At 36.8% G+C, this 19,423-nt stretch overlaps 1 protein-coding gene across 1 annotated transcript in view; it reads left to right on the forward strand.

Annotated features, from left to right (window-relative positions):
- The first annotated feature begins 739 nt into the window (after positions 1-739).
- Positions 740-19,423, forward strand: part of LOC139723252 (serine/threonine-protein kinase Nek9-like) — a 37,608-nt gene continuing 18,924 nt past the window's right edge. Inside the window, exons 1-8 of the mRNA XM_071634510.1 lie at positions 740-826; positions 5,045-5,222; positions 11,049-11,104; positions 12,939-13,009; positions 13,489-13,594; positions 15,370-15,419; positions 16,496-16,577; positions 18,774-18,878. Coding sequence (XP_071490611.1) covers positions 758-826; positions 5,045-5,222; positions 11,049-11,104; positions 12,939-13,009; positions 13,489-13,594; positions 15,370-15,419; positions 16,496-16,577; positions 18,774-18,878 — 717 coding nt within the window. The 5' untranslated portion in view covers positions 740-757. The remainder of the gene's footprint in view (positions 827-5,044; positions 5,223-11,048; positions 11,105-12,938; positions 13,010-13,488; positions 13,595-15,369; positions 15,420-16,495; positions 16,578-18,773; positions 18,879-19,423) is intronic.

Raw genomic sequence — 19,423 nt, forward strand, 5'->3', positions numbered from 1 at the left:
ACAAGGAGATTAATGACAAGTGCTTAGTGTTGTGTGACAAACTGTTGTTCACAGACAGTCATACGTTGACGGGCGATTATTTCAGTGGCATGCATGGCACATTTGACCCTAATGAGGAGACTGACGGTATTCAAGCTGGCAGTATAATTTACCACTCACTTGAAAATATATTGTACTGAACAGAGATTGCTTAGAAAGCAGCTAGAATCTATCTACGTGTACATATAGGCCTATGTACACAGTAGTCTGTAAAATGCGTCTGCATCTGCATGTTGGATGGATGGATTTTTTACTTATCACTTTGTAAGAAGAGTTAACTACAAGTACAACGTTATCGTACGACTGTTTTGATCTGGAGAGTTGACATTTGATATTCCGGACACTATGTGACATTCACATGGTCACATGGAGAATACCAACCAATGTGATCATGAACATATAGGCTTGCTGCGTATGACTGTTGTCTAATCGTGTACCTTGTGTTCACAACCCTCAAATCACAAATGAATACTTGAGCAAAATGTGGTTAGAACTCTAGGTCTTTTTGAACTCTAAAAACTCAATCTTATTCTTCAGTTACAATCTTGGGCATATGCTGTAGGATACAGTGACAGTGAGCAAAATCTGAACTTGCACATTGCATCTGGACTCGTAACTTTTAGACTGTCAACACAGAGAGATTTAAAATAGGCAGCTGAAGACGGGGAGTGTGGCGTTATCCACTACAAACATGATCAACGATACCATTCAAGAAGAAATGTACACACCTGTTCGTGTCCTTGGCAAAGGAGCCTTTGGTGAAGCTGTGCTCTACAGAAAGACAGAGGTAAGTTATGCAAGGAGGCCTCTTTTTTTTTTTTTAACTCTTTAATTTTCAGGTATGTATTAGCCATAGTCTAATGAGAACATGAGAACAGAAGAGCTGATGGATATCCTTCGACCTTCAGAGAGTACCAAGCTGCATCAGTCTCAGCAGTATTAAGACCTTAAGAGGACACAGTCAAAAGTTCTGAATTCCTATGTGTGATGTACTCTTTTGATACTTTCTTGCCTTTCAGCCTTCCCTCTCTCCAGACTCTGTGACCAGATGGAACTCCTTGCCCAGGCCAGCAAGTGGGCTGTAGCTGTGTAGCTCTTGGTCTATTCCAAGGAAGTGTACAGCACATCCAACTTAACATTCAGGGGCAGATCCAGGAATTTCAGAAGGGGGGGGGGGGATGGAGGTCATGTGCCCCCTTTCAATCTTTTAATCTTTATTTCTTTAATTTTAACAAAAAAATAAAATAATGCACTAGTGTTAAGCTTTTCTTCACGACAATACACATACTGCTGTGCAACAATTTCATATACACTGGCATGGTTAAATGCATGGAAAACATGGTGTGTTCATACGTACACACGTTACAATGTACATGTACATGTAAGGATACAACGATGATACATCCAATTGTACATTTAAGCAATGCACACAAAGTTGGATTACCTGTCTATAGTGGCCATCTGTCTATACCGGCCACATTTTCCGTCTCCCTTGGGTGGCGGCTATAGACAGGTTTGGCTGTATATTGTATAATGTATTGGAGTAAAAGAGTATTCACCAGTTTGTTTGTTTTTACAAAGATTAATTGTTCCACATGGGACACTGCATCACTGAATCCACCCTGCAGCTTCAGCCTGGTTCAACCTCTTGATGAAGATGCTATTGAAACACTTACATCCTGCTTCTTAATCCCCTGTTATGAGTTTAGTGCTGAAAATTTTCTGTCAAATGTGATTTAAAAGCGTGTCTTTGGTGAATGCATAATCAGATACGTGAATGTGCAAGCACTCTGAGCTTGTTAGTGATTTGCAAGTGTGCACACAAGTTTAAGCATGATGTGAAGGCTTAGAACTGTACACTTTGTATATGAAACCATGTAACTTGGTTGTGTTATAGTATGTGAAGTACTCAATTTCTGTTGTTATTTGTAATAGCAATCCAGTTGTGAATTTGGAGACGTCCAGTTTGTGAATTAGGAAAAAAGGCCTTACCCTCAATCGTCCTGATTAAGCAGTGGTGACTGCACTACACTTTAGTTTTACATCCACGGGTGGATGTGGTTATGGTTTGACCTTTTATTATTGTTTCCTGCTGCATGCCTCTCTTCTGCCCCATTCAAATTTGGTCAGCTTTGCCACTTGCTACATGATTACTTATTATACCTGGAGATTAGGCTTAACTTCAGATTTCCATGCATATGTGTGATAAATGTACACTATTTTTTTCTCTCTCACTTCATTCTAGTTGCAACTTTTTATCACTTTTTTTTTAGTATTGCACAAGCACTAAAGGACTTTGACTGAAGTATATGTATACTGATTTTATGTTTTGATTTGTTGTTGGTGTGTGTGATGTGTGTGTGTGGTGTGTGCATGTACACTTGTACATGCCAGAAAAGCCACTTGATTACCCACAAGGAACTCTTGTGTAATGCAACCTGCTAGTACATATTGTACATCAAAGTTGTCAAGTTCCTCATTCAACAAGATTTTAACATCCCTAGTCCCGTATTCTCTTGTCTAGATTGCAATTCGATGTTTCTACATGTACTGTATTATTATGTTTACAAGTGTATTATATGGGTCAGTCAAATACCAGTCTGATATCAGATAAGCATGATCACCTACAAAGTGTAATACAAAGGACCATTCTGTGCATTCTCCTCTCCGTTGTGCCGAACATTCCAGAATTGTCATGGGAGAACATCTGTGCATTAAAACAAGTGGGAAATGGCATTACACTATTGATCAATGATAATTTTATCATAATACTGTAGACATGGCTGATGTAGTACACTAATGTACTCTGTAGTTGCTTATAAGGTAGGATGAAGCATCCTCTTTTATTTGAACACTGTTACAATGTATTTCTTAAAGTTTTTATTTTGTTTGCACAATTTTTCAAAAGTTTCTTTTAAATAATTGCTAAATCACAACTGATTCTGAATTTGGCACCACAATTCAGAAGATTGAAGTGTCTGTTCCTCTCTGAAATTCACATTCCTTTCATTCAGCTTCAATTTGTTTTTCTGTTCTTTGCAGATTTTATGAATATAGTCAGTCCTGTGGATCTGTTAACCTTTCTGCAGGACAGAAGTATATAAAGTGAAGTTTGAAGTCACTAATTAAATGATAGAAAGATGATGCAGCCAAGTCCCCCAGGACTAGTTGAGTTAATATGCTGAACAGTATGTCTGCAGATGTTGTTTGTAGCATCAGAACATCTAGCAGGGGTTATTCTTCCAGTGCATACAGTGTACAAAGCAATAATATGGCACAGCAGTAGGATACGTCATTGCTATCATAGCATTTCAATAGTGTTAGGGTACAGTTATATTGTAACTGTTTGACAGAAAATCTTCAAACTTGACAGTTTTTTATTTTAGGTTGTTTGACACGGGGCAGGATTTGTCCCCCCCCCCCAAAAAAAAAAAAAAAAAAAATAATAATAATAATAACAATAATTAATAAATAAATAAATTAATTAATTAATTAAAAAAATGAATAGATAAAAAATGTGGACAGGAACACATTTCTTGTATGGAAGTTTTGATAGAAAAGAATTTGGATACTTATGTTTCTGTACTTGTCCATTTTATTATATGCAGAAATTAATGTCTTTTGAATATTTCGTAAATCCACAGAGCATGAATGTTGAAGCATGGTTTACTAAGTTTTTGGAGCTCTTTAGCTTTCTAGAAGACATGTAATGCAATCGTCTCAGGGTAGGCTTACACTGCTGCTAAGTTCCTCATTTTGGGGATAGATCAGAACTGCAGACATGAATTGCCTTCACAATAAGTGACACATACAAGTGTAGACAATGCCCTGCATTTAACAGGAAATCTGATATGAATGGATCACATTAAATTTGTCTCTGACAAAGATCTGCCACATATTGTGAGGCAGTCTTTGAAGAAACTGCAATGAATGACTTGTGGCATCTTGTAACAATGGACTGCTTCCTTCAAATTCCCTCTGGCTTCAAATATCACTTTCTGTCCAAGATGTGAAGTGTCCAAGCATGTGTACCGGTCATAGCTATTTCCTGCCTTGCCTGTTCTCAAATGCCAGAAATGTCCAGCGCAGCACTGACCTGATGTGAACAAGATGAAATAGAGAGTCGCACAGTGGTGTATGCATGTATGTACAATGTAAGCTGCTGAGGGTTGCCATGAGCAAATTGATAAGGCCTAGACGTGTGATACATTGTATATCAAAGTTAGTTTTGAGTAAACCTTGTTCAAACCATAATTTGGGGCCTAGACGTGTGATGCAGGCGATGCAGACGATGCAGGCCTAGATGATATTAAAGGCCTTGACATGTAATGCATTGTATATCAAAGTTAGTTTTGAGTAAACCTTGTTCATACCATAATTTGTCATAATCCCTGTACTCTCAAAAGCAATGTGTCACTGATTCTGTTTTGCTTCAAGAGGTGTAATCTCTTCCCAGCAAGATCCATAGGGCATTAATCAAATGGAAAGTCCATATGGATATCTCAAATGGTCACTTGTAAGAGACATTGTTAGAAAGGGTAACACAACATTTGCTCCTGCGACAATTGTTCCAGTCTTATTTTCTCCGAGGACTTTGGGTTAGTGTAAGGGAAAACTGGGTACAATTGTATTTACTGGTCCGGCCTGTCTGTTGGACCAGTGGAAAAAATGGGTGAGTGTGTAGCCCTCATTTTAGATTTATCTTGATGTGAGGATTAGGATTAGAGTTAGGGTTATCCTTGTGGGTAGAATTTGTGTTGGGCTGACCATGCAGATTTCATGGGAACAATTGTCGCAGGAGCAAATGTCATGAAATTGTAAGAAAGATGTTACAGTGTTCAATTCAATGTATACATGTACTTTTCCACGGTGGCACTTTTTTATTTCAATATGTTTAATTATTTTGTTCACTATCCTTTTTTTTACACATATTGTTATTTGTTCAGTAAGATATATATTTCCAGAATCGATTGAATGACAAAAGATATGTTTCCAAATACTGCAGGACAATTCACTGGTGGTGTGGAAGGAGGTCAATCTGACGCGCTGCTCCGAGAAGGTGAGGTACGATGCCCAGAATGAGATCGAAATCCTCTCGATGCTGAACCACGCCAACATCATCTCCTACTTCAACCACTTCCTTGACGAGCAGTCACTCTTCATTGAGATGGAGTATGCAAATGGTGAGGCACAACAAGGTCAAGTTTTCGCAAAGCTGTCGTGGAACGAGAAAGTTAACATGCTCATTAAGATAGTTAACATATAGTTATCCTATAAATGTTATACTTTCTGTTTTTGTTAGAAGACATTGTGTATGATGTACTAATTATCAATATATTCATCATGTAATGAATTGTTCACTTTATCATTTTTCTTTTATTAGCACTAGAATATCTTGTTGATAACTATGGAACAGTAACCATGGTAACACATTACTGCACAGTTAAAGAAAAAAAAAAAGACTTTTGTAACTACCTGAACTTCAAGGGGCCAGACTTGAATATGTTACTATTATACTTCTTGTTAATATGTTTAAAACTTTAGTATGTTTTGCTTTGTTTTATATGTTTATCCGGGACCCCTTTTTTACAAGCTCTGCTTCTTTTGGGGTCCCAAACCATTCATTATTCTTAATGCTGTATCCTTTTGTAAAATGTCAAATGTTTAATGAATTGGTTAGATAAACTTGAACTTGAACTTGAACTTGACTAATAGATTAACATTCATGCTATTTTCTGGTTCCTTATTATCCTTTAATTTTTCCATGTGACTGCATATTTGTCAACAAGTAAAATAATTATGATATTTCATTTAGATGATGAATTCAAATTCAAATTCAAATTCAAATTCAAATTTAACAAGTCATGGCAGTACCCAGCTTGAATATTTCATGCATGATGCAGCCTCAAATATTGTGCTACAGTATTTGCCTGATAATTGCTCGTTGGTTCCACACAATTGGTTGTTAATTTGGTTAACCGCCCACGCAGACAAAACACTGTAACCTCATACTCAACTATGTGACTATGGCAGTGATGATGCATAGATCATAAGACATAAGAGGCAAGGAGGGGAAATCTGTACGAACTTTGACTTTTCTGTGCTCATTTCTTGATGTCTCATTGCAAGACCTCTTAGACTGTTGTCTCTTGTTGGACTGAAATGGTATATTGAATTTCCTGTTATTTTCTTAGAATCTTCTTGTTGAGACAGCATACTTTCACCTGATATAGAGTAACAAATTTCTCTTGAAAAATGCTGTACAACCAGGGAGGAGGAACCACCTCTCTGGTGCAACCATAATTTTAATTTTGTGATGTGATTGCACTATGAGTCATTTCAAAGCTATAATTAGCAGCATGATTCAGAATTGATGAGTATTATAGCTGCTTTCTACTGGTACAGCAATCTCAATTTCGTGGCTATGGTATGTGGAATGTAGATTTCTCTTTCTTTTCCAACTTATGAATACTGTTGGACAAGAAATAGATAGGCTGTTGATGCACAAGTATTGGCTCTACTGTCTCTACTCTTGGCATACTTTTGCTTCTTTTTTTTTTATTGATATTAGATAGTGATGTTTGCAGAGTATTACCTACATTGTAAATATTCTTAGTTATAAAAGGGTTTTGCTTTACATTGAAGTCCTTGTCTTCATACAAATGTTAAGAATCTTTTAGAGTATTTTTGTTAGTTCTTTTGCAGCACAGTTGTCAAATGTAACTTGTCAATTGAGTATCAGTCACAGTCACATTGCCTCTTTTGTGATGATGTCACTGAAGGACACTGCATCTCAAATGACAATTGCACAGCTGAATAATCAGATGGCTATCGTTATGTCCAGGTTTGCCTTAATTCATTTAAAGACTACTTGTACAAACTGTAACTGCTCCTTTGTTTTGTGACATTGACAGTGTTTGTAACTTAATGGAATGTCACAATTCATGATCTGAACTTAAAATCAAATGGTATTTGTGTGGGGAATATTCATCTGTAGGCAGAGTGGTCCTTTGGTGTTAATTTAGGCATGATGCAGTTGAGAATTGATACAGCAAGTTATGTTCTGAGTTAAAACCCCATCCGATGATGCTAACTTACTACTATTCAAATTACACATTTATAGTGCCTGATCGCCTCCAGATATGACCTTTTGTGTACAGTATAATATGCATTGCTCATCTGAAGTCTGTACTATGTAAAGTCATGGCAGGATGTTGGTGTGACCCAAGGGATGGAGAATACAACAGTAGCTGCCAGCAAGGAACGTTTTCCTGGAAAGCAAGATGTTATTCACATTGTGTGCTGACATAAAAGATTATATATGTCTGTTGGATACTGTAGCATTTGCATACTTGCATTGCTATCGATGTTGAGTGGACAAGAGTTTTGAATGGAAGGTTAGAAGTAAAAGGCTGTTCAATAATGTCAGTTACTTCTACAATCTTAACTTCCTTCTGCATTTCAATCGACGAGCTATTCTTGTGTTATACATTGTCCAAACCAAAACTGTCTGTCAAGAGTTTTTATTATTGGGAAGTTGGTGTCACTCAACATAATGGCCACAGCACTGTGCACACCAGAAAAGAATGGTAACTGGAGATGCTTGATAATGTAATCAATCTTCACTTTGGATATGAGTCATAGAATTGTGTTTGCTTGATCTGGATGTCTGGAAAGTTTACCATTAAATTTCGGCTGAAGGACTTTTTTTTTTTCCAATAATCATTGTCTTGGACTTTCTCATCAGGTAACACGGTGGATGTCACCAGTCACATTTTATTTCAAATTGCTTGTGTCCTGTGGAGACGTTTTCCTTGATTGGAGTTTAAATGAGTGAAATAAGACTGAGGACAGAAGAGAGTTTGTTATGTATGCTCTCAATCAGTAATATTGGCATTCAGACAAGAGAATATAAAGTGAAAAGAAATTTGATTAAGACTGAATAGTAATTGAGGTATAGAGATGATGATGTCAACATTAACTTAGGCTTAAGTATGTTGTCATTTTTGGATACAATGTAAATCTGAACTGATTGATGAGGTAGCACAGTATTCTTGTTTCAGGATATGTAGACAACCATTACACCAACTGCAAATTGCTATGTTTTGTAGGATCTCTATGCATGGAGGTTAAAACCATTTTATGTGTTGTTATGTAGTTTTAATCGTAATTTAAAGGAAACCACACCCCTCATGTCAAGTTACTTTTAAAGCTGAAAGTTTGAAACATCTCATTGAATCAGTGAAAATGTGCACAAAATTCAGCAAAAAAATAAAGTTTTTAAGAAAAATTAAAGGGTACAACTACTTGAAATCCAACAATCACCAGCAGACATATTTAGTCAACATTTGCAAGGAGTACGACTTTAGTGGTGACTCTCCATTTGTTTCCATACATTTTTTTTTTCTGCTAAATTTCTGCTTTTCTTGCAATCAAGATAAACTTCTTTTTGGAATCAAGATGAAGAAAAAGTAAGAAAGTAAAAACTTGAAGACCATTATATGATATCAATCGGTAACATATGAATTGTGTTAATGTTAATGGTAGAGGTAATGGGTGAAGACATTGGGTCATGTTATAGTGAGGCTACATACTAATCAGGGCTTACAGGGCTACAGGGAGGTGATATAAAAGGAGTGGAATCTCTTTGCAATTTGTGCAAATTTATGTATACATAATCTATCAAATAGGTTCTTTAACCCATTAGTTACAAAATCACCCATCTTGTTACTCCCTAGAATACCTGAAACCACCTGTCTGCTTTTTTATAGTTTGATGCCTTACTATTTTTATTGTTTTTATATAGAATCTATAATTATGTAATTTTAAAGAGGTCAGAGGTCAACAAAAGTATGTCAGAATTACTTGTGTGACAAGCCAGTCTCTTGGTAAAGTCTTAATAGCCTTTCATATCTTTAAACATTAATTATAATAGACATGCAGTGAGCTATTTTACATAATTTAGAAAGTTATTGAAATGAGAGTAATATTGCTGCACCTTCTAGGGAACAATGGGCCATTATAATATTATATATAGAATCTTCAGTTGCTAAAGGGTTAACATTCCTCTGACTTTAATGTTCCCAAGCTGCTCTTCCACAGATTTGGGGTATGGTAACCAAAGAAGTGATTCTTAATTTTCAAAATTGCAAGCCTCATTTCAGAGGAAATGTTGAATTCCTGTGTGGAATTTGGTAGTAATGTTGTACAAAATACATCCCTGCAAGTTTTTCTCTAGAGAAATTTCCTTGTTAGTAACACCCCAGAACAAAGGGGGGGGGGGGGGATGAAGAAGATATATCATATATCAGTATCTCATTAAAAAAAAAAAAAAGGTTATCATTTAATCATCTTGCACTTGTTTGTGCATAATTTTGTTCACTGCAATTGTAGGGTTATTGTATCTTAATCTTTCAGATTAACAAAAAATGTTGTTTTATTTCTGTGTATTTAGTAGCAATTTTACAGTTAAAGAAGTGCAGTTTTTTTTACTGATAGGATTACTGATATAGATACTGTCTTAAGATGTCTTGTTCTTTGCATACTAAATGTCTGCTGAGCACTAGAAATATTAAAAGGGACAATGAACTGCTGCTTGCTATTAAAGTTTGTTGTGATTTAGGAATAAAACGTACAAAAGAAGTGCTTATCTTTCATCAAAGCAATTTATTAACACAGTCTGCAGTAGAGTACCTAACTTCTTTTAGGCACAGAGCATGGATACAAAGGAGAGATTTTGGTTTTTTCTCCTTCTATTCAACACCTCCCTAATGTCTGCATTAGATTTTTGCAGATGGTATAAATTCCTCAACTTTATTCTACACTTCTACGGTCATGTCAACATCAGAATTATGAAATCATGTGCACTATCATGCCATGTTTGGTTGCACTGGCAGTTACAAAAGGAAATGCAAAGAATGTTTTGCATTCACACAGCTATGAAAATGGGAGCTGGCATGAGCCAAAATTTGACTCGTGCCATTCAAATGTCATGTGCCATTATCAGATGAAAATCAAACAAGAGTCAGCCAGTTTTATGACATATTCATGTGATTTGTGGTTCTTTCCCATTCGCATGATGAGGAGAGGCTGAGATTGACTGTGATTCTGCTGGTAAAATAGATATTGAATGAATCAGGAGTTACTGTATCAGAAGGCCTCGGGGAAATGTTTAAGACAAACACTAGCTGTCATGAGAATACTTGTAGTTGAAATGTTTTCATAAACTTAATGAAGCGTTGCAATCAGTGTGTGTGATGCTTACAAATTATAGGAGGTGTAACTTTGACTGGATTTACACAATGTGTATGAATTACACTGTAAATTGGTAATACCCTGATTGGACATTATGTACAAAGTGTATTTATATGTGTTCAACACCTCATATTCTTTTGCAAATGGAGCCGAATACATCTTTATGGCAGCTACAATATATGGCTGTTTCGCGCTTGAAAGATTGATAGTTGGTGTGTGCGTGACATTCTTTAATAATTTTCCAAATTCATTGTATATCAAAGAGGCAGAGATGAAGGATCCTCTGAACTATTGCAGTCTTTGTGGTCAATCTGAAATCTTGTCCATGTCAACTCCCAGAGGCTCGCCTACATACATTAGATGGATTTATCACATTTTCAACACATCCATTACAGTATACTGTAAAACACAATATTTTTTGCGGCATGAAATTTTCGCAAATTGGAGCCGACGGCCTCTTTCGCGGCATGAATTATTTATCAGTTGCCTCTACTATTCAGTGCATATACTGTAGTGTAGACAAGAACTTTCGCATGCATTTTAATTTCACGAATCTTAGCTCTCGCGAAATTCGCGAAATTAAAATGCACGTGAACATTCCTCATTTTACAGTGTATAGGAGAAAAAGTGATTCAGTGTGGTGTGGTGATCAACTAGCTGTGTTGTCACTATCAATTCACTGTGGTAGATGCAATTACTATGCTATTTATTGACGCATTCACAACACAACCTGTGTTTGTCTTATTGTATTCCAGGAGGCACTCTCTATGAGAAAATAGTCCACCAGGACGGGGTGTTGTTTGAAGAAAAGGTAATGTACCACCATAAAAAAATATACTGTAGGCCTACAAATGAACATCATTTGGGACAAAAGCAAAGGTGTGATCCTTTGTCATTTGCATTTTAGATACTTTTTTTTACTCATTTTGTATGAGATGAGGTTTAGATTTTAAGCTGTTGTGAAACCTGGAATCCTCCCTTTTTGTAGGCATCTTTGATGTGATAACTGGATATTTAATTTCGTATGTGAGTCATATAATTGAAATAGTAATAAGTCTACAATTGAAATTAGGCCCCTCCTTTCCTCTTATGAAGCACACATTGGAAGGAAGATAAGAGACCCACTGAATACATACAGTGGTTCTAGGACCTAGTGAAGGAGTTTACCATATCAAATGTCCACAATGATGGTAGTTCTAATACCTAGAGAAACCACTGACTGAACATGCTCTGATTTGCACAGCAGTTTGATTCGGTACCATCTGTGCAGTCTGTCTTGTCATTAAAGGTTCGCAGCAGTGCAAGTAATGCAAGCATTAGTAGCCACAGGGGTGTATGAGCAACAGGGAAGCCACAGAGCCCATTCAATTTCTTTCTTTTAAAAGAAAAGGAAATTTCAAAAGAAGTAAGAAGTTACATGAATTTTGTAAGGTGAGGAGGGCATAGATAAATTCAGTAACAAGTTCACATGATATGCATGCTTATACAACAAAGAATTAGATTGTTTTAGAGAATCTGAAAGCTTGCCCAAGGCTTGCTTGACAATCATGTATTCAAATGGAGTTACTTGTAATGAAATGCACTGAGTGTTTGCTAGTCGATGGAAAAGGTTGTTTAATACTTGGTCCTTAGAGGGAAAATGTCTTTAAATTTGAAAGCATTGATAAACTGTCACATTGAGCAATTGCTGGTAAACAAGGGAAACAATGAGCTATCTATTCCCCAATGATGTAATCTGTGTTTGTTTGTTTTTATGTTTGTCTGTTCATTTGTTGGTTTGTTTCCAGGAGAAATGCTTACTAGATTAATGAGGCAGTAAATTTATTTATTTTTGAGTGGAGCAAAGTTTGGATAAAGGAATAATTGAGTTGAAGTATAAGGGCTTTCGGTTATGAAATGAGAATATGTTTACATTGCATCGCAGAGAGCATTTAATCACTGATTAGAAAAAGGCTGAGTAGTTGTGTTACTCTCTCAGAGGTGTTGCAATTCATGAACAATGTTTGTAGCTTCAGAATAGTGTAAAATGTTTTTGCTGAAATTCAGGGTGTAAAGAAATGGTAAAAATGCTGTTCAACTAACGTTCAAGTAGAATGTGTAAAGTTAAAAGACTACCTTATAGTCACTTGTTGGTCATGCATTGTTCAGTGCATGTCAGTAGTGGTTGCCTTTCAGAACTCTACACAAAAGCAACAAAAAGTCTCTATGAAAGTGTGTTAAAAATACAAAAAGAGCAAAATATTTCATTCTTTAACCAGGTCACTGGACGTCAGTTCTTTGCGTGGGAGCCAGCTTTTTCTGTGTTTATTTAAAATTTCTGTTTAGGTGACTTACAACAATATTGTTTTGAAATAGAATTGTCTTTTGACAAAGTGGTGTTTGTGCTATCTTATGTTTCTGTTTATGGTGCCATTAAGTTTTTTCTCCCTGTGTAAACATTCAGTGTCCAGTGGAACAATCCTTGGGCAGAGACTACAGTTTAAAGAAGAAATTAAAGAAAAATGAAGGTTGATTTCCTGAAAATATATGTATGACATCTTTTGTCTGTTCTTCAGTGGAAAACTTTTAAATTCAGTTTTCATTGTTGTCACTGACTTTACATGTTTCAATATTCCTTCTCTGTTGTTGTTTTTTTCCACCACTAGGACGTCATATGGTATTTGTTCCAGACCGTTTCTGCTGTTGCATACATTCATGAAATAGACATCCTTCACAGGTGATTAGTTGGAACAAACTTGATTCTCTTTATGCTTTATTTTATGCTTAGACCAATTGGTATATGAAAGAATATGCCCTTATCCCCTCAATTTATCCTTTGTATTCCTGTATTCCTTCTTCATACAGTTATACAGTCAAATGCAAATCCTACTTGCTCACGTTCAAACCCAAAAATGCTATTCCTTCAGTATATTCGTATTATGGATGTCCATTTAGGGGACTTTGAAAATTTGTACTTTTTTCATTCTTCTTGTACAATTGCATTTGCATAATAAGGGCATTCCATTCCTCCTCCCCCCCCCCCCCCAAAAAAAAAAAAAAAAAAAAAAGAGAGAGAGAGAGAGAGAGAAATAAATGAATAGAAATTCTGCATAAAGTCCAATACCTACATGGTGATAATATCACTCAAAAAATGTTAGTCTCTCGTTTTTTCTTTATTTGACTTAGATAATTTTTTTTTTTGGTGATTTTCAACAGAGACATCAAAACCTTGAATATATTCCTCACGAAATCGGGCCTGGTTAAGCTCGGCGACTTTGGCATCTCGAAAGTGATGGGAAGCAACACTGAGATGGCGGAAACGGTAAGTGGTTTGTCCGGCAATGGAGGCAATCTGTATCACCGGCCAGGAGGGTCTAATTCACCCCTAGCTCGTCCTTGTGACTCAGCATCAAACTGTTGGGTTGATCCTCCCGAGGGATGCCCCTACAAGACTTCTGTGAAGGGATGCATATATCCTGTTGCTTATTGGCTGGGATTTTTTTTTTCTTATGCCAGTGTTAAGTGATTACTAAACCAACTTGAGATGGTAATTCTAACCAAGGGAGAGACAAACAGACCGACAGACACACAGATAGATGTATGGAGATGAAAACTGTTATTTGATATGACCACCAACCAAAACTCCATTGTTCAAATTTCTTGTGACACTGAACTTATGTTGTAGATATCTTCTTTGATTATTCATCGTAATGAACACAAAAACAGTTGTAGATCTGATTTGGTGCAGACTTGTGTTAAGATATCCCATAGGGAATCAGTGATATGTCTGTACGGATTATTCTTCAGTAGAATGGCTGACCTTGTGTTGCTATTTATGAAATATGCACATTTAATAGACATATTTTAGTGCCTATATCATTAAATTTATCATCTCTACTTTGAAGTAGTAGAAGGACCATAGTGTTCAAGGTTTGGGTTTATCCTTCCTTTATATATGTGCATCATCTACTCATTTTACCACAGTAAACTGAGAACGACCCAGTAAAGCCAGACATGTGTTTGTGCCATCATGCCAAAAATTAACTGATGAGATTCACTGAGTCATGAGGTCAGAGGTTAAGGGTGAGGAAAAGTTCTGACATAGCATGCTTCACTGCAATAAATCCAGTAGCAATGATAGGATATCATCAAATGTGGCACAGGCATTAAATGCGACAAAATCAATTACCCAGAGGAGTTCAGATGCTGGAAGATGTTTTGAAGACCAGTTTCATCAGTTCATTATTTGTTTTATATTTCGATAGAAGTCAGTTTGAGATTACAGCCTATCAGGACATACCACATTGTGAACATTTGAAGACATTCAACCTTTTACTTCAAAAGATGGCCCATGAGAGATGAATTATGGCAATGAAATATTAGCATTGTCATAGTAAGGTCAAGGGTCAAAGGTCAAGGAGAAGCAGGTGGTAGACTTTGTCCTCATTAGCCCTTTACATGGCAGAAACTTGACACCATTACAGGCATGGTCATATGTGTCAAACTAGTCTGCTAACAAGGAGCAGGATGGATTGAGACAAATCACATCACATGATAATGTCGGGTCTAACGAGTTTGTTATAAGTATTAAAGTAAAGGATTATTTCTGCTCAAATTTGTTGCTTACCAATTTATCATCACCATATTTGCTAGGAAATTAGCCATGTTTGCATATGAACAGTACCCCGGAGTTCTGACAAGCTTATTTGCAAGAGAAAAACTTTTTTTTTCCAGCTGAAGATCTTATTTTCATGACATTCAAAGTTCACCTTTGAGTGAGTGTGCTAATTCGTGGGAGCTCGCTTGGAACTACAAAGTGATATGTCATTCTAAGCACCCGTAATTCAGAGATATCATGTGATAATGCCTACCTTTTCCACTTCTGCTACAAAACGTAATGTTACGACGATCTCCAGTAGACACAGATTGTCTTTGTTGGCAGAAAAATGTCGCTGTTATCATGTATTAACCACATTTCCTATTTTGCGGGTCTTACCAGCAAAATCATGTTGTTGACTTACTGCTTAATATGGTATAACACTTTTGTTAGAGTCTTTTTCATTACATTTCTTGTCATTCTGGCATATCTTGTTTCAGATTGTCGGAACACCTTTCTATATGTCCCCAGAGCTGGTCAAAGGACAACAGTAAGTAACCACTGCTATTGCACAACCACTATGCAATGGCAGACCTTACCAATGAATTATTTGAAGAGTGATTAGCAAAAAGTGAAGTGTGTAGCAGCTCATAACCACAAAGGGTATTCAAAATTATGAATTTAACATTTCACCTACGTCCACTGACAGAAAAGTGAAAATCAAGGTTGTATGTATATTGATTGCTGGAAAGGAGCCATGTAAATACTGTATGTTTATTTGATTTTGTTTCCCAATGTAGATTTGTGACATGATTGATAAAGGAATACTGATACTCCAAGATGATTCATTTCAGTCAGAGGAATTAATTTACACGTGACAGCAAATGTGAATTACAACCAGCAGAAAGTGACATACTGTAATACATGTGTAGTAAGGTCTGACAATTGTAGACTATCTGTAGAAAATATCACTGAGAGAGCATTGAGTCCAAGAAACATTCATGTTCAATTAGCTGTACAACATGAGAGTGACAGGCCAAGGTAGGCAGGCTGTAGCGTGAACACATTAGTTGGGATGAATATTCATGAGCTCACCAGCATGGGCGTGTCCCACTGACTGCAGCCTGAAATCTGCCTCGAGTTTCAGCGTCCACATTATTTCCTTCGAGTGCAGTAGGGAATGAATATACATGAGCTCCCCACACATGGGAAGTGTTCCTCTTACTATGTATATCCCGAGTCCTGCAACAACTTGTAGCATCTCCCTCCAGTATCTGCTGCATGTACAGTGAGATTGTCTAATCTGAGTGTTTCAGGAAGCAAGTGACCAAAATTGACTGAAAACATGTGATACATCCTTATATTTATTAAAAGACATTTGATTTGCGATGAATAACTTGATTTACATAGTTTATATCAGACATGCAGAGTAACATAATGTGCTTGATTGGAAGGTTGTCTGTGACATTTTACGACCTTTTAAAAGTATAAAGTACTGCTCATCGAGTTATATCCTCAGTCGCAACAGTCCTTCCGTTTCATTTCCTTTTTTATATTGTATGCCAGAATCAATCATTCATTTATTCATTCATGTCTTCTTTACTTACTGTGCTTATGTACTTTCAGGTACAATGCAAAAAATGACATTTGGGCTGTCGGCTGTGTGCTCTACGAACTCCTCACCCTTCGGAGGGTGTTCGAGGCATCGGTAACGCTACGCTTTCATCTCCTCGTCTCAAATCGTATTCTCTTTTGAAAAAAATAAAAGGGAGAACAGTGTAAAGTGTTGTCCCAGCAGGAAGCTGGGATGAGGTGCATGTATTACTGAGTTGTCAACAGGAAATAGATGCTGGCAGTCATGTTGTACGTCAATGAATCACATGATCGCCCTGGGCAGATCTGGCCCTTTTGAAATCATTTTTGGTTGTAAATGCTACTGCACTGACTGGTTTGGGTTTGGATGATGAAAGGGGGTCTCTGTTCCCGAGATATAAATCATGGGCTTGTGTATTTAGAGACAAGGGCCATGTTGTCGGCCAGGAACACCCTACTTCATTGGGTCTTTGCCCTATACTTACTAGTGCTGATGGGCCAGTTGAGAGCAGTTTCTGCCAAACTAGGGCTATTTCTGCTTCAACACATATTTCTCTTCCAGTATGATTGAATTGTAGATGCTGACCATGATTTTGTATCTCCGTCCAAATCTTAATAAGAGAAATTCAGGTTACTGATTAAATTTTGCTACTTATTTGTAGAAGAATCATTTCTGCATATAATTGTATTTTTTTATTGAATTCCAGTGTAGGTTCAGAACATGATTTGGGAACTACATTCCTAATGTTAGAAAAATCAATTCAAATGTACAAATGAATTTCTCCATTTATTTGAAGCATAATTTGCTTATTATTTTTGTATGCCCTGATGTGGGATGCTGGCCAATGTTTGTGATAACAAATTCTCCCTCAGAATAAAAAAAAAAGAAGAGTGAAAAAAGATTATATTTGTCGTATGAGATTGTGGAGTAATCATGAACTATTGATTATTTGTGTTAAGTACATGGATGATAAGGAAACAATGAAAACTTGTAACCGGGCAAACCACTGGACCATGGCTGTAAGTCTCTGAAGGGCTAGGCAATCAGGATACAGTGCCTTGTCGTAGGGCAGCACTGTGGATAGGAAACACAAACTGGAGACCTAAATGCTTCTTAATCTGAGATCTCCGCCCTGGAACCACAGCAGTCCTTCATGGAAAATTAGGTTAATGTCTTTTGCAGCCCAATGGAAACGTTGCAAAACAACCTTTCTGTAATGTATGGGAGTTTACTTTAATATCTCTTGGAAAAATGCTCCTGAAGAAAACACCCTTTGAATAGTAAAGCTTCCACAATGATAACAGCAAAGCAGGCATCACACTGTCCCGAAATTTAGCAAAGATGGACACATGATATAGGAAATTTCCAAATTTGGCTCTGATTGTATAAACATTGGGCTATTCATGAGGGCATCTTAAAGCCATCGTATGAGGCCGGTGGACTTTCTCAGGCAGCTCACAGATGGTCGTACTTGCTTTGGCTATTGATCAGCTTTTAACCAGGTTCAGGACCAACTTTGAACGAAATTGAAATTTTCATTTTTGTATAGCCATCCTGTGCCAATTTTGGGACAGTGTTATGTCAGCCTAATAGAAAGTCAAAAGTTCAGGGGGGTATTTCATGAGCCGTTTTGTCGGACAAATTTGTCAGACAAATTTACTCACAACCTATCAGATGTAAGGATTTCAGCAGCTTACAACAGTTTGTCAGAAAAATATATCAGACAAAATACTTCATGAAATGCCCTCACCCCAGGTTTCAACAACAGTGCTCAAATTTGTAGATGGACCCCCCACCCCACCGCCACCCCCACCCCCGAAAAAAAAACAACAGCCCACTATTAGATTGCCAGTCATCTGTTGTTCTACTTGCTCATATCTGTGGTGGTTGTATAAACAGTATTAATTGCTGTGCAGTGATGTTTTTTTATTGTTTCTTTATTCTTAAAGCTTTGTTTCTTTGTTGCTTACTCCTTGTATTTCATTATTTATGAGAATTTATGTCTACTCCATATCATCCTTTCAGAAGAAAGAAATACTCTGTCCTTCCAGATATAATTTTACTGCTGCAATCACACCAGAGCATTTTAATCACGTATTAAATAGGAGCTGTGCCAAACAACAACCTGACACTTTTCATCATAACCCACAGAGCTTTGCCAATAGGCTTCTATAGATAGCTTTTTAGCGAACATTTTAAATGTTTTTGTAATAACCTTGGGATGTCTATTTGTGGTAACTACAAATCCAATCTGTGCATACTGTAGCTTCTCTAATCATGATCAACTTTGTGTATTGCACTCTCATTCAGAACCAGCTGAAAGTCGTGTGGGGCATCGTTCAGAAAGACATTGGAGAAATAGATGAAAAGTACAGCGCAGATATGTATAGCCTCGTCTCTGAGCTCCTATCAAAGGTAAGATCTTATACTGTATTGTTTGTCATAAAGCTAAGACAAAGTTTTCAGAAGGGCTCAAAATTTGCATTTCACCATTTCGAATTTATGTGCCGTAAATCGGAAAGCTCTATTGAGAAACTTGTTTGACTGATGTGATTTGCATTACATCCCTCGTACCTCTTTGGGTAATATTTCACATTTTCGTCGTTGCCGTACTGAAGTCATGTTATTATCCGGTTAACACAGAAATTTTCATGGTACATTGATTTTCACATATTTCGCACTGCTTTTGGCTAGCGCGAATTCTAAAATCTGCAAAAATATCATCACAATTTTATCTGCACGTTTTACATGGGTTGACAATTGCGCATCATGAATTCAAGCACCCGCGAATATGTTTTTGAGCTGCCCAGTGCGAGAAATTAATCGCGCAAAAATATTGACGTTCACAGTAGTGTTATTTCACACATTTCTCATGCATATGTGTACGTTTTAGAGCAAAAACTAAGTTCTGCAGGCATACAGCTGTATGAGAATTATGCTTTACCTTTAAACTATAGTGG

The sequence above is a fragment of the Diadema antillarum genome, unplaced genomic scaffold (assembly GCF_040938485.1).
Source record: "Diadema antillarum isolate AM-2024a unplaced genomic scaffold, OU_Dant_1.0 scf00000183, whole genome shotgun sequence".
Classification (NCBI taxonomy): Eukaryota; Metazoa; Echinodermata; class Echinoidea; order Diadematoida; family Diadematidae; genus Diadema; species Diadema antillarum.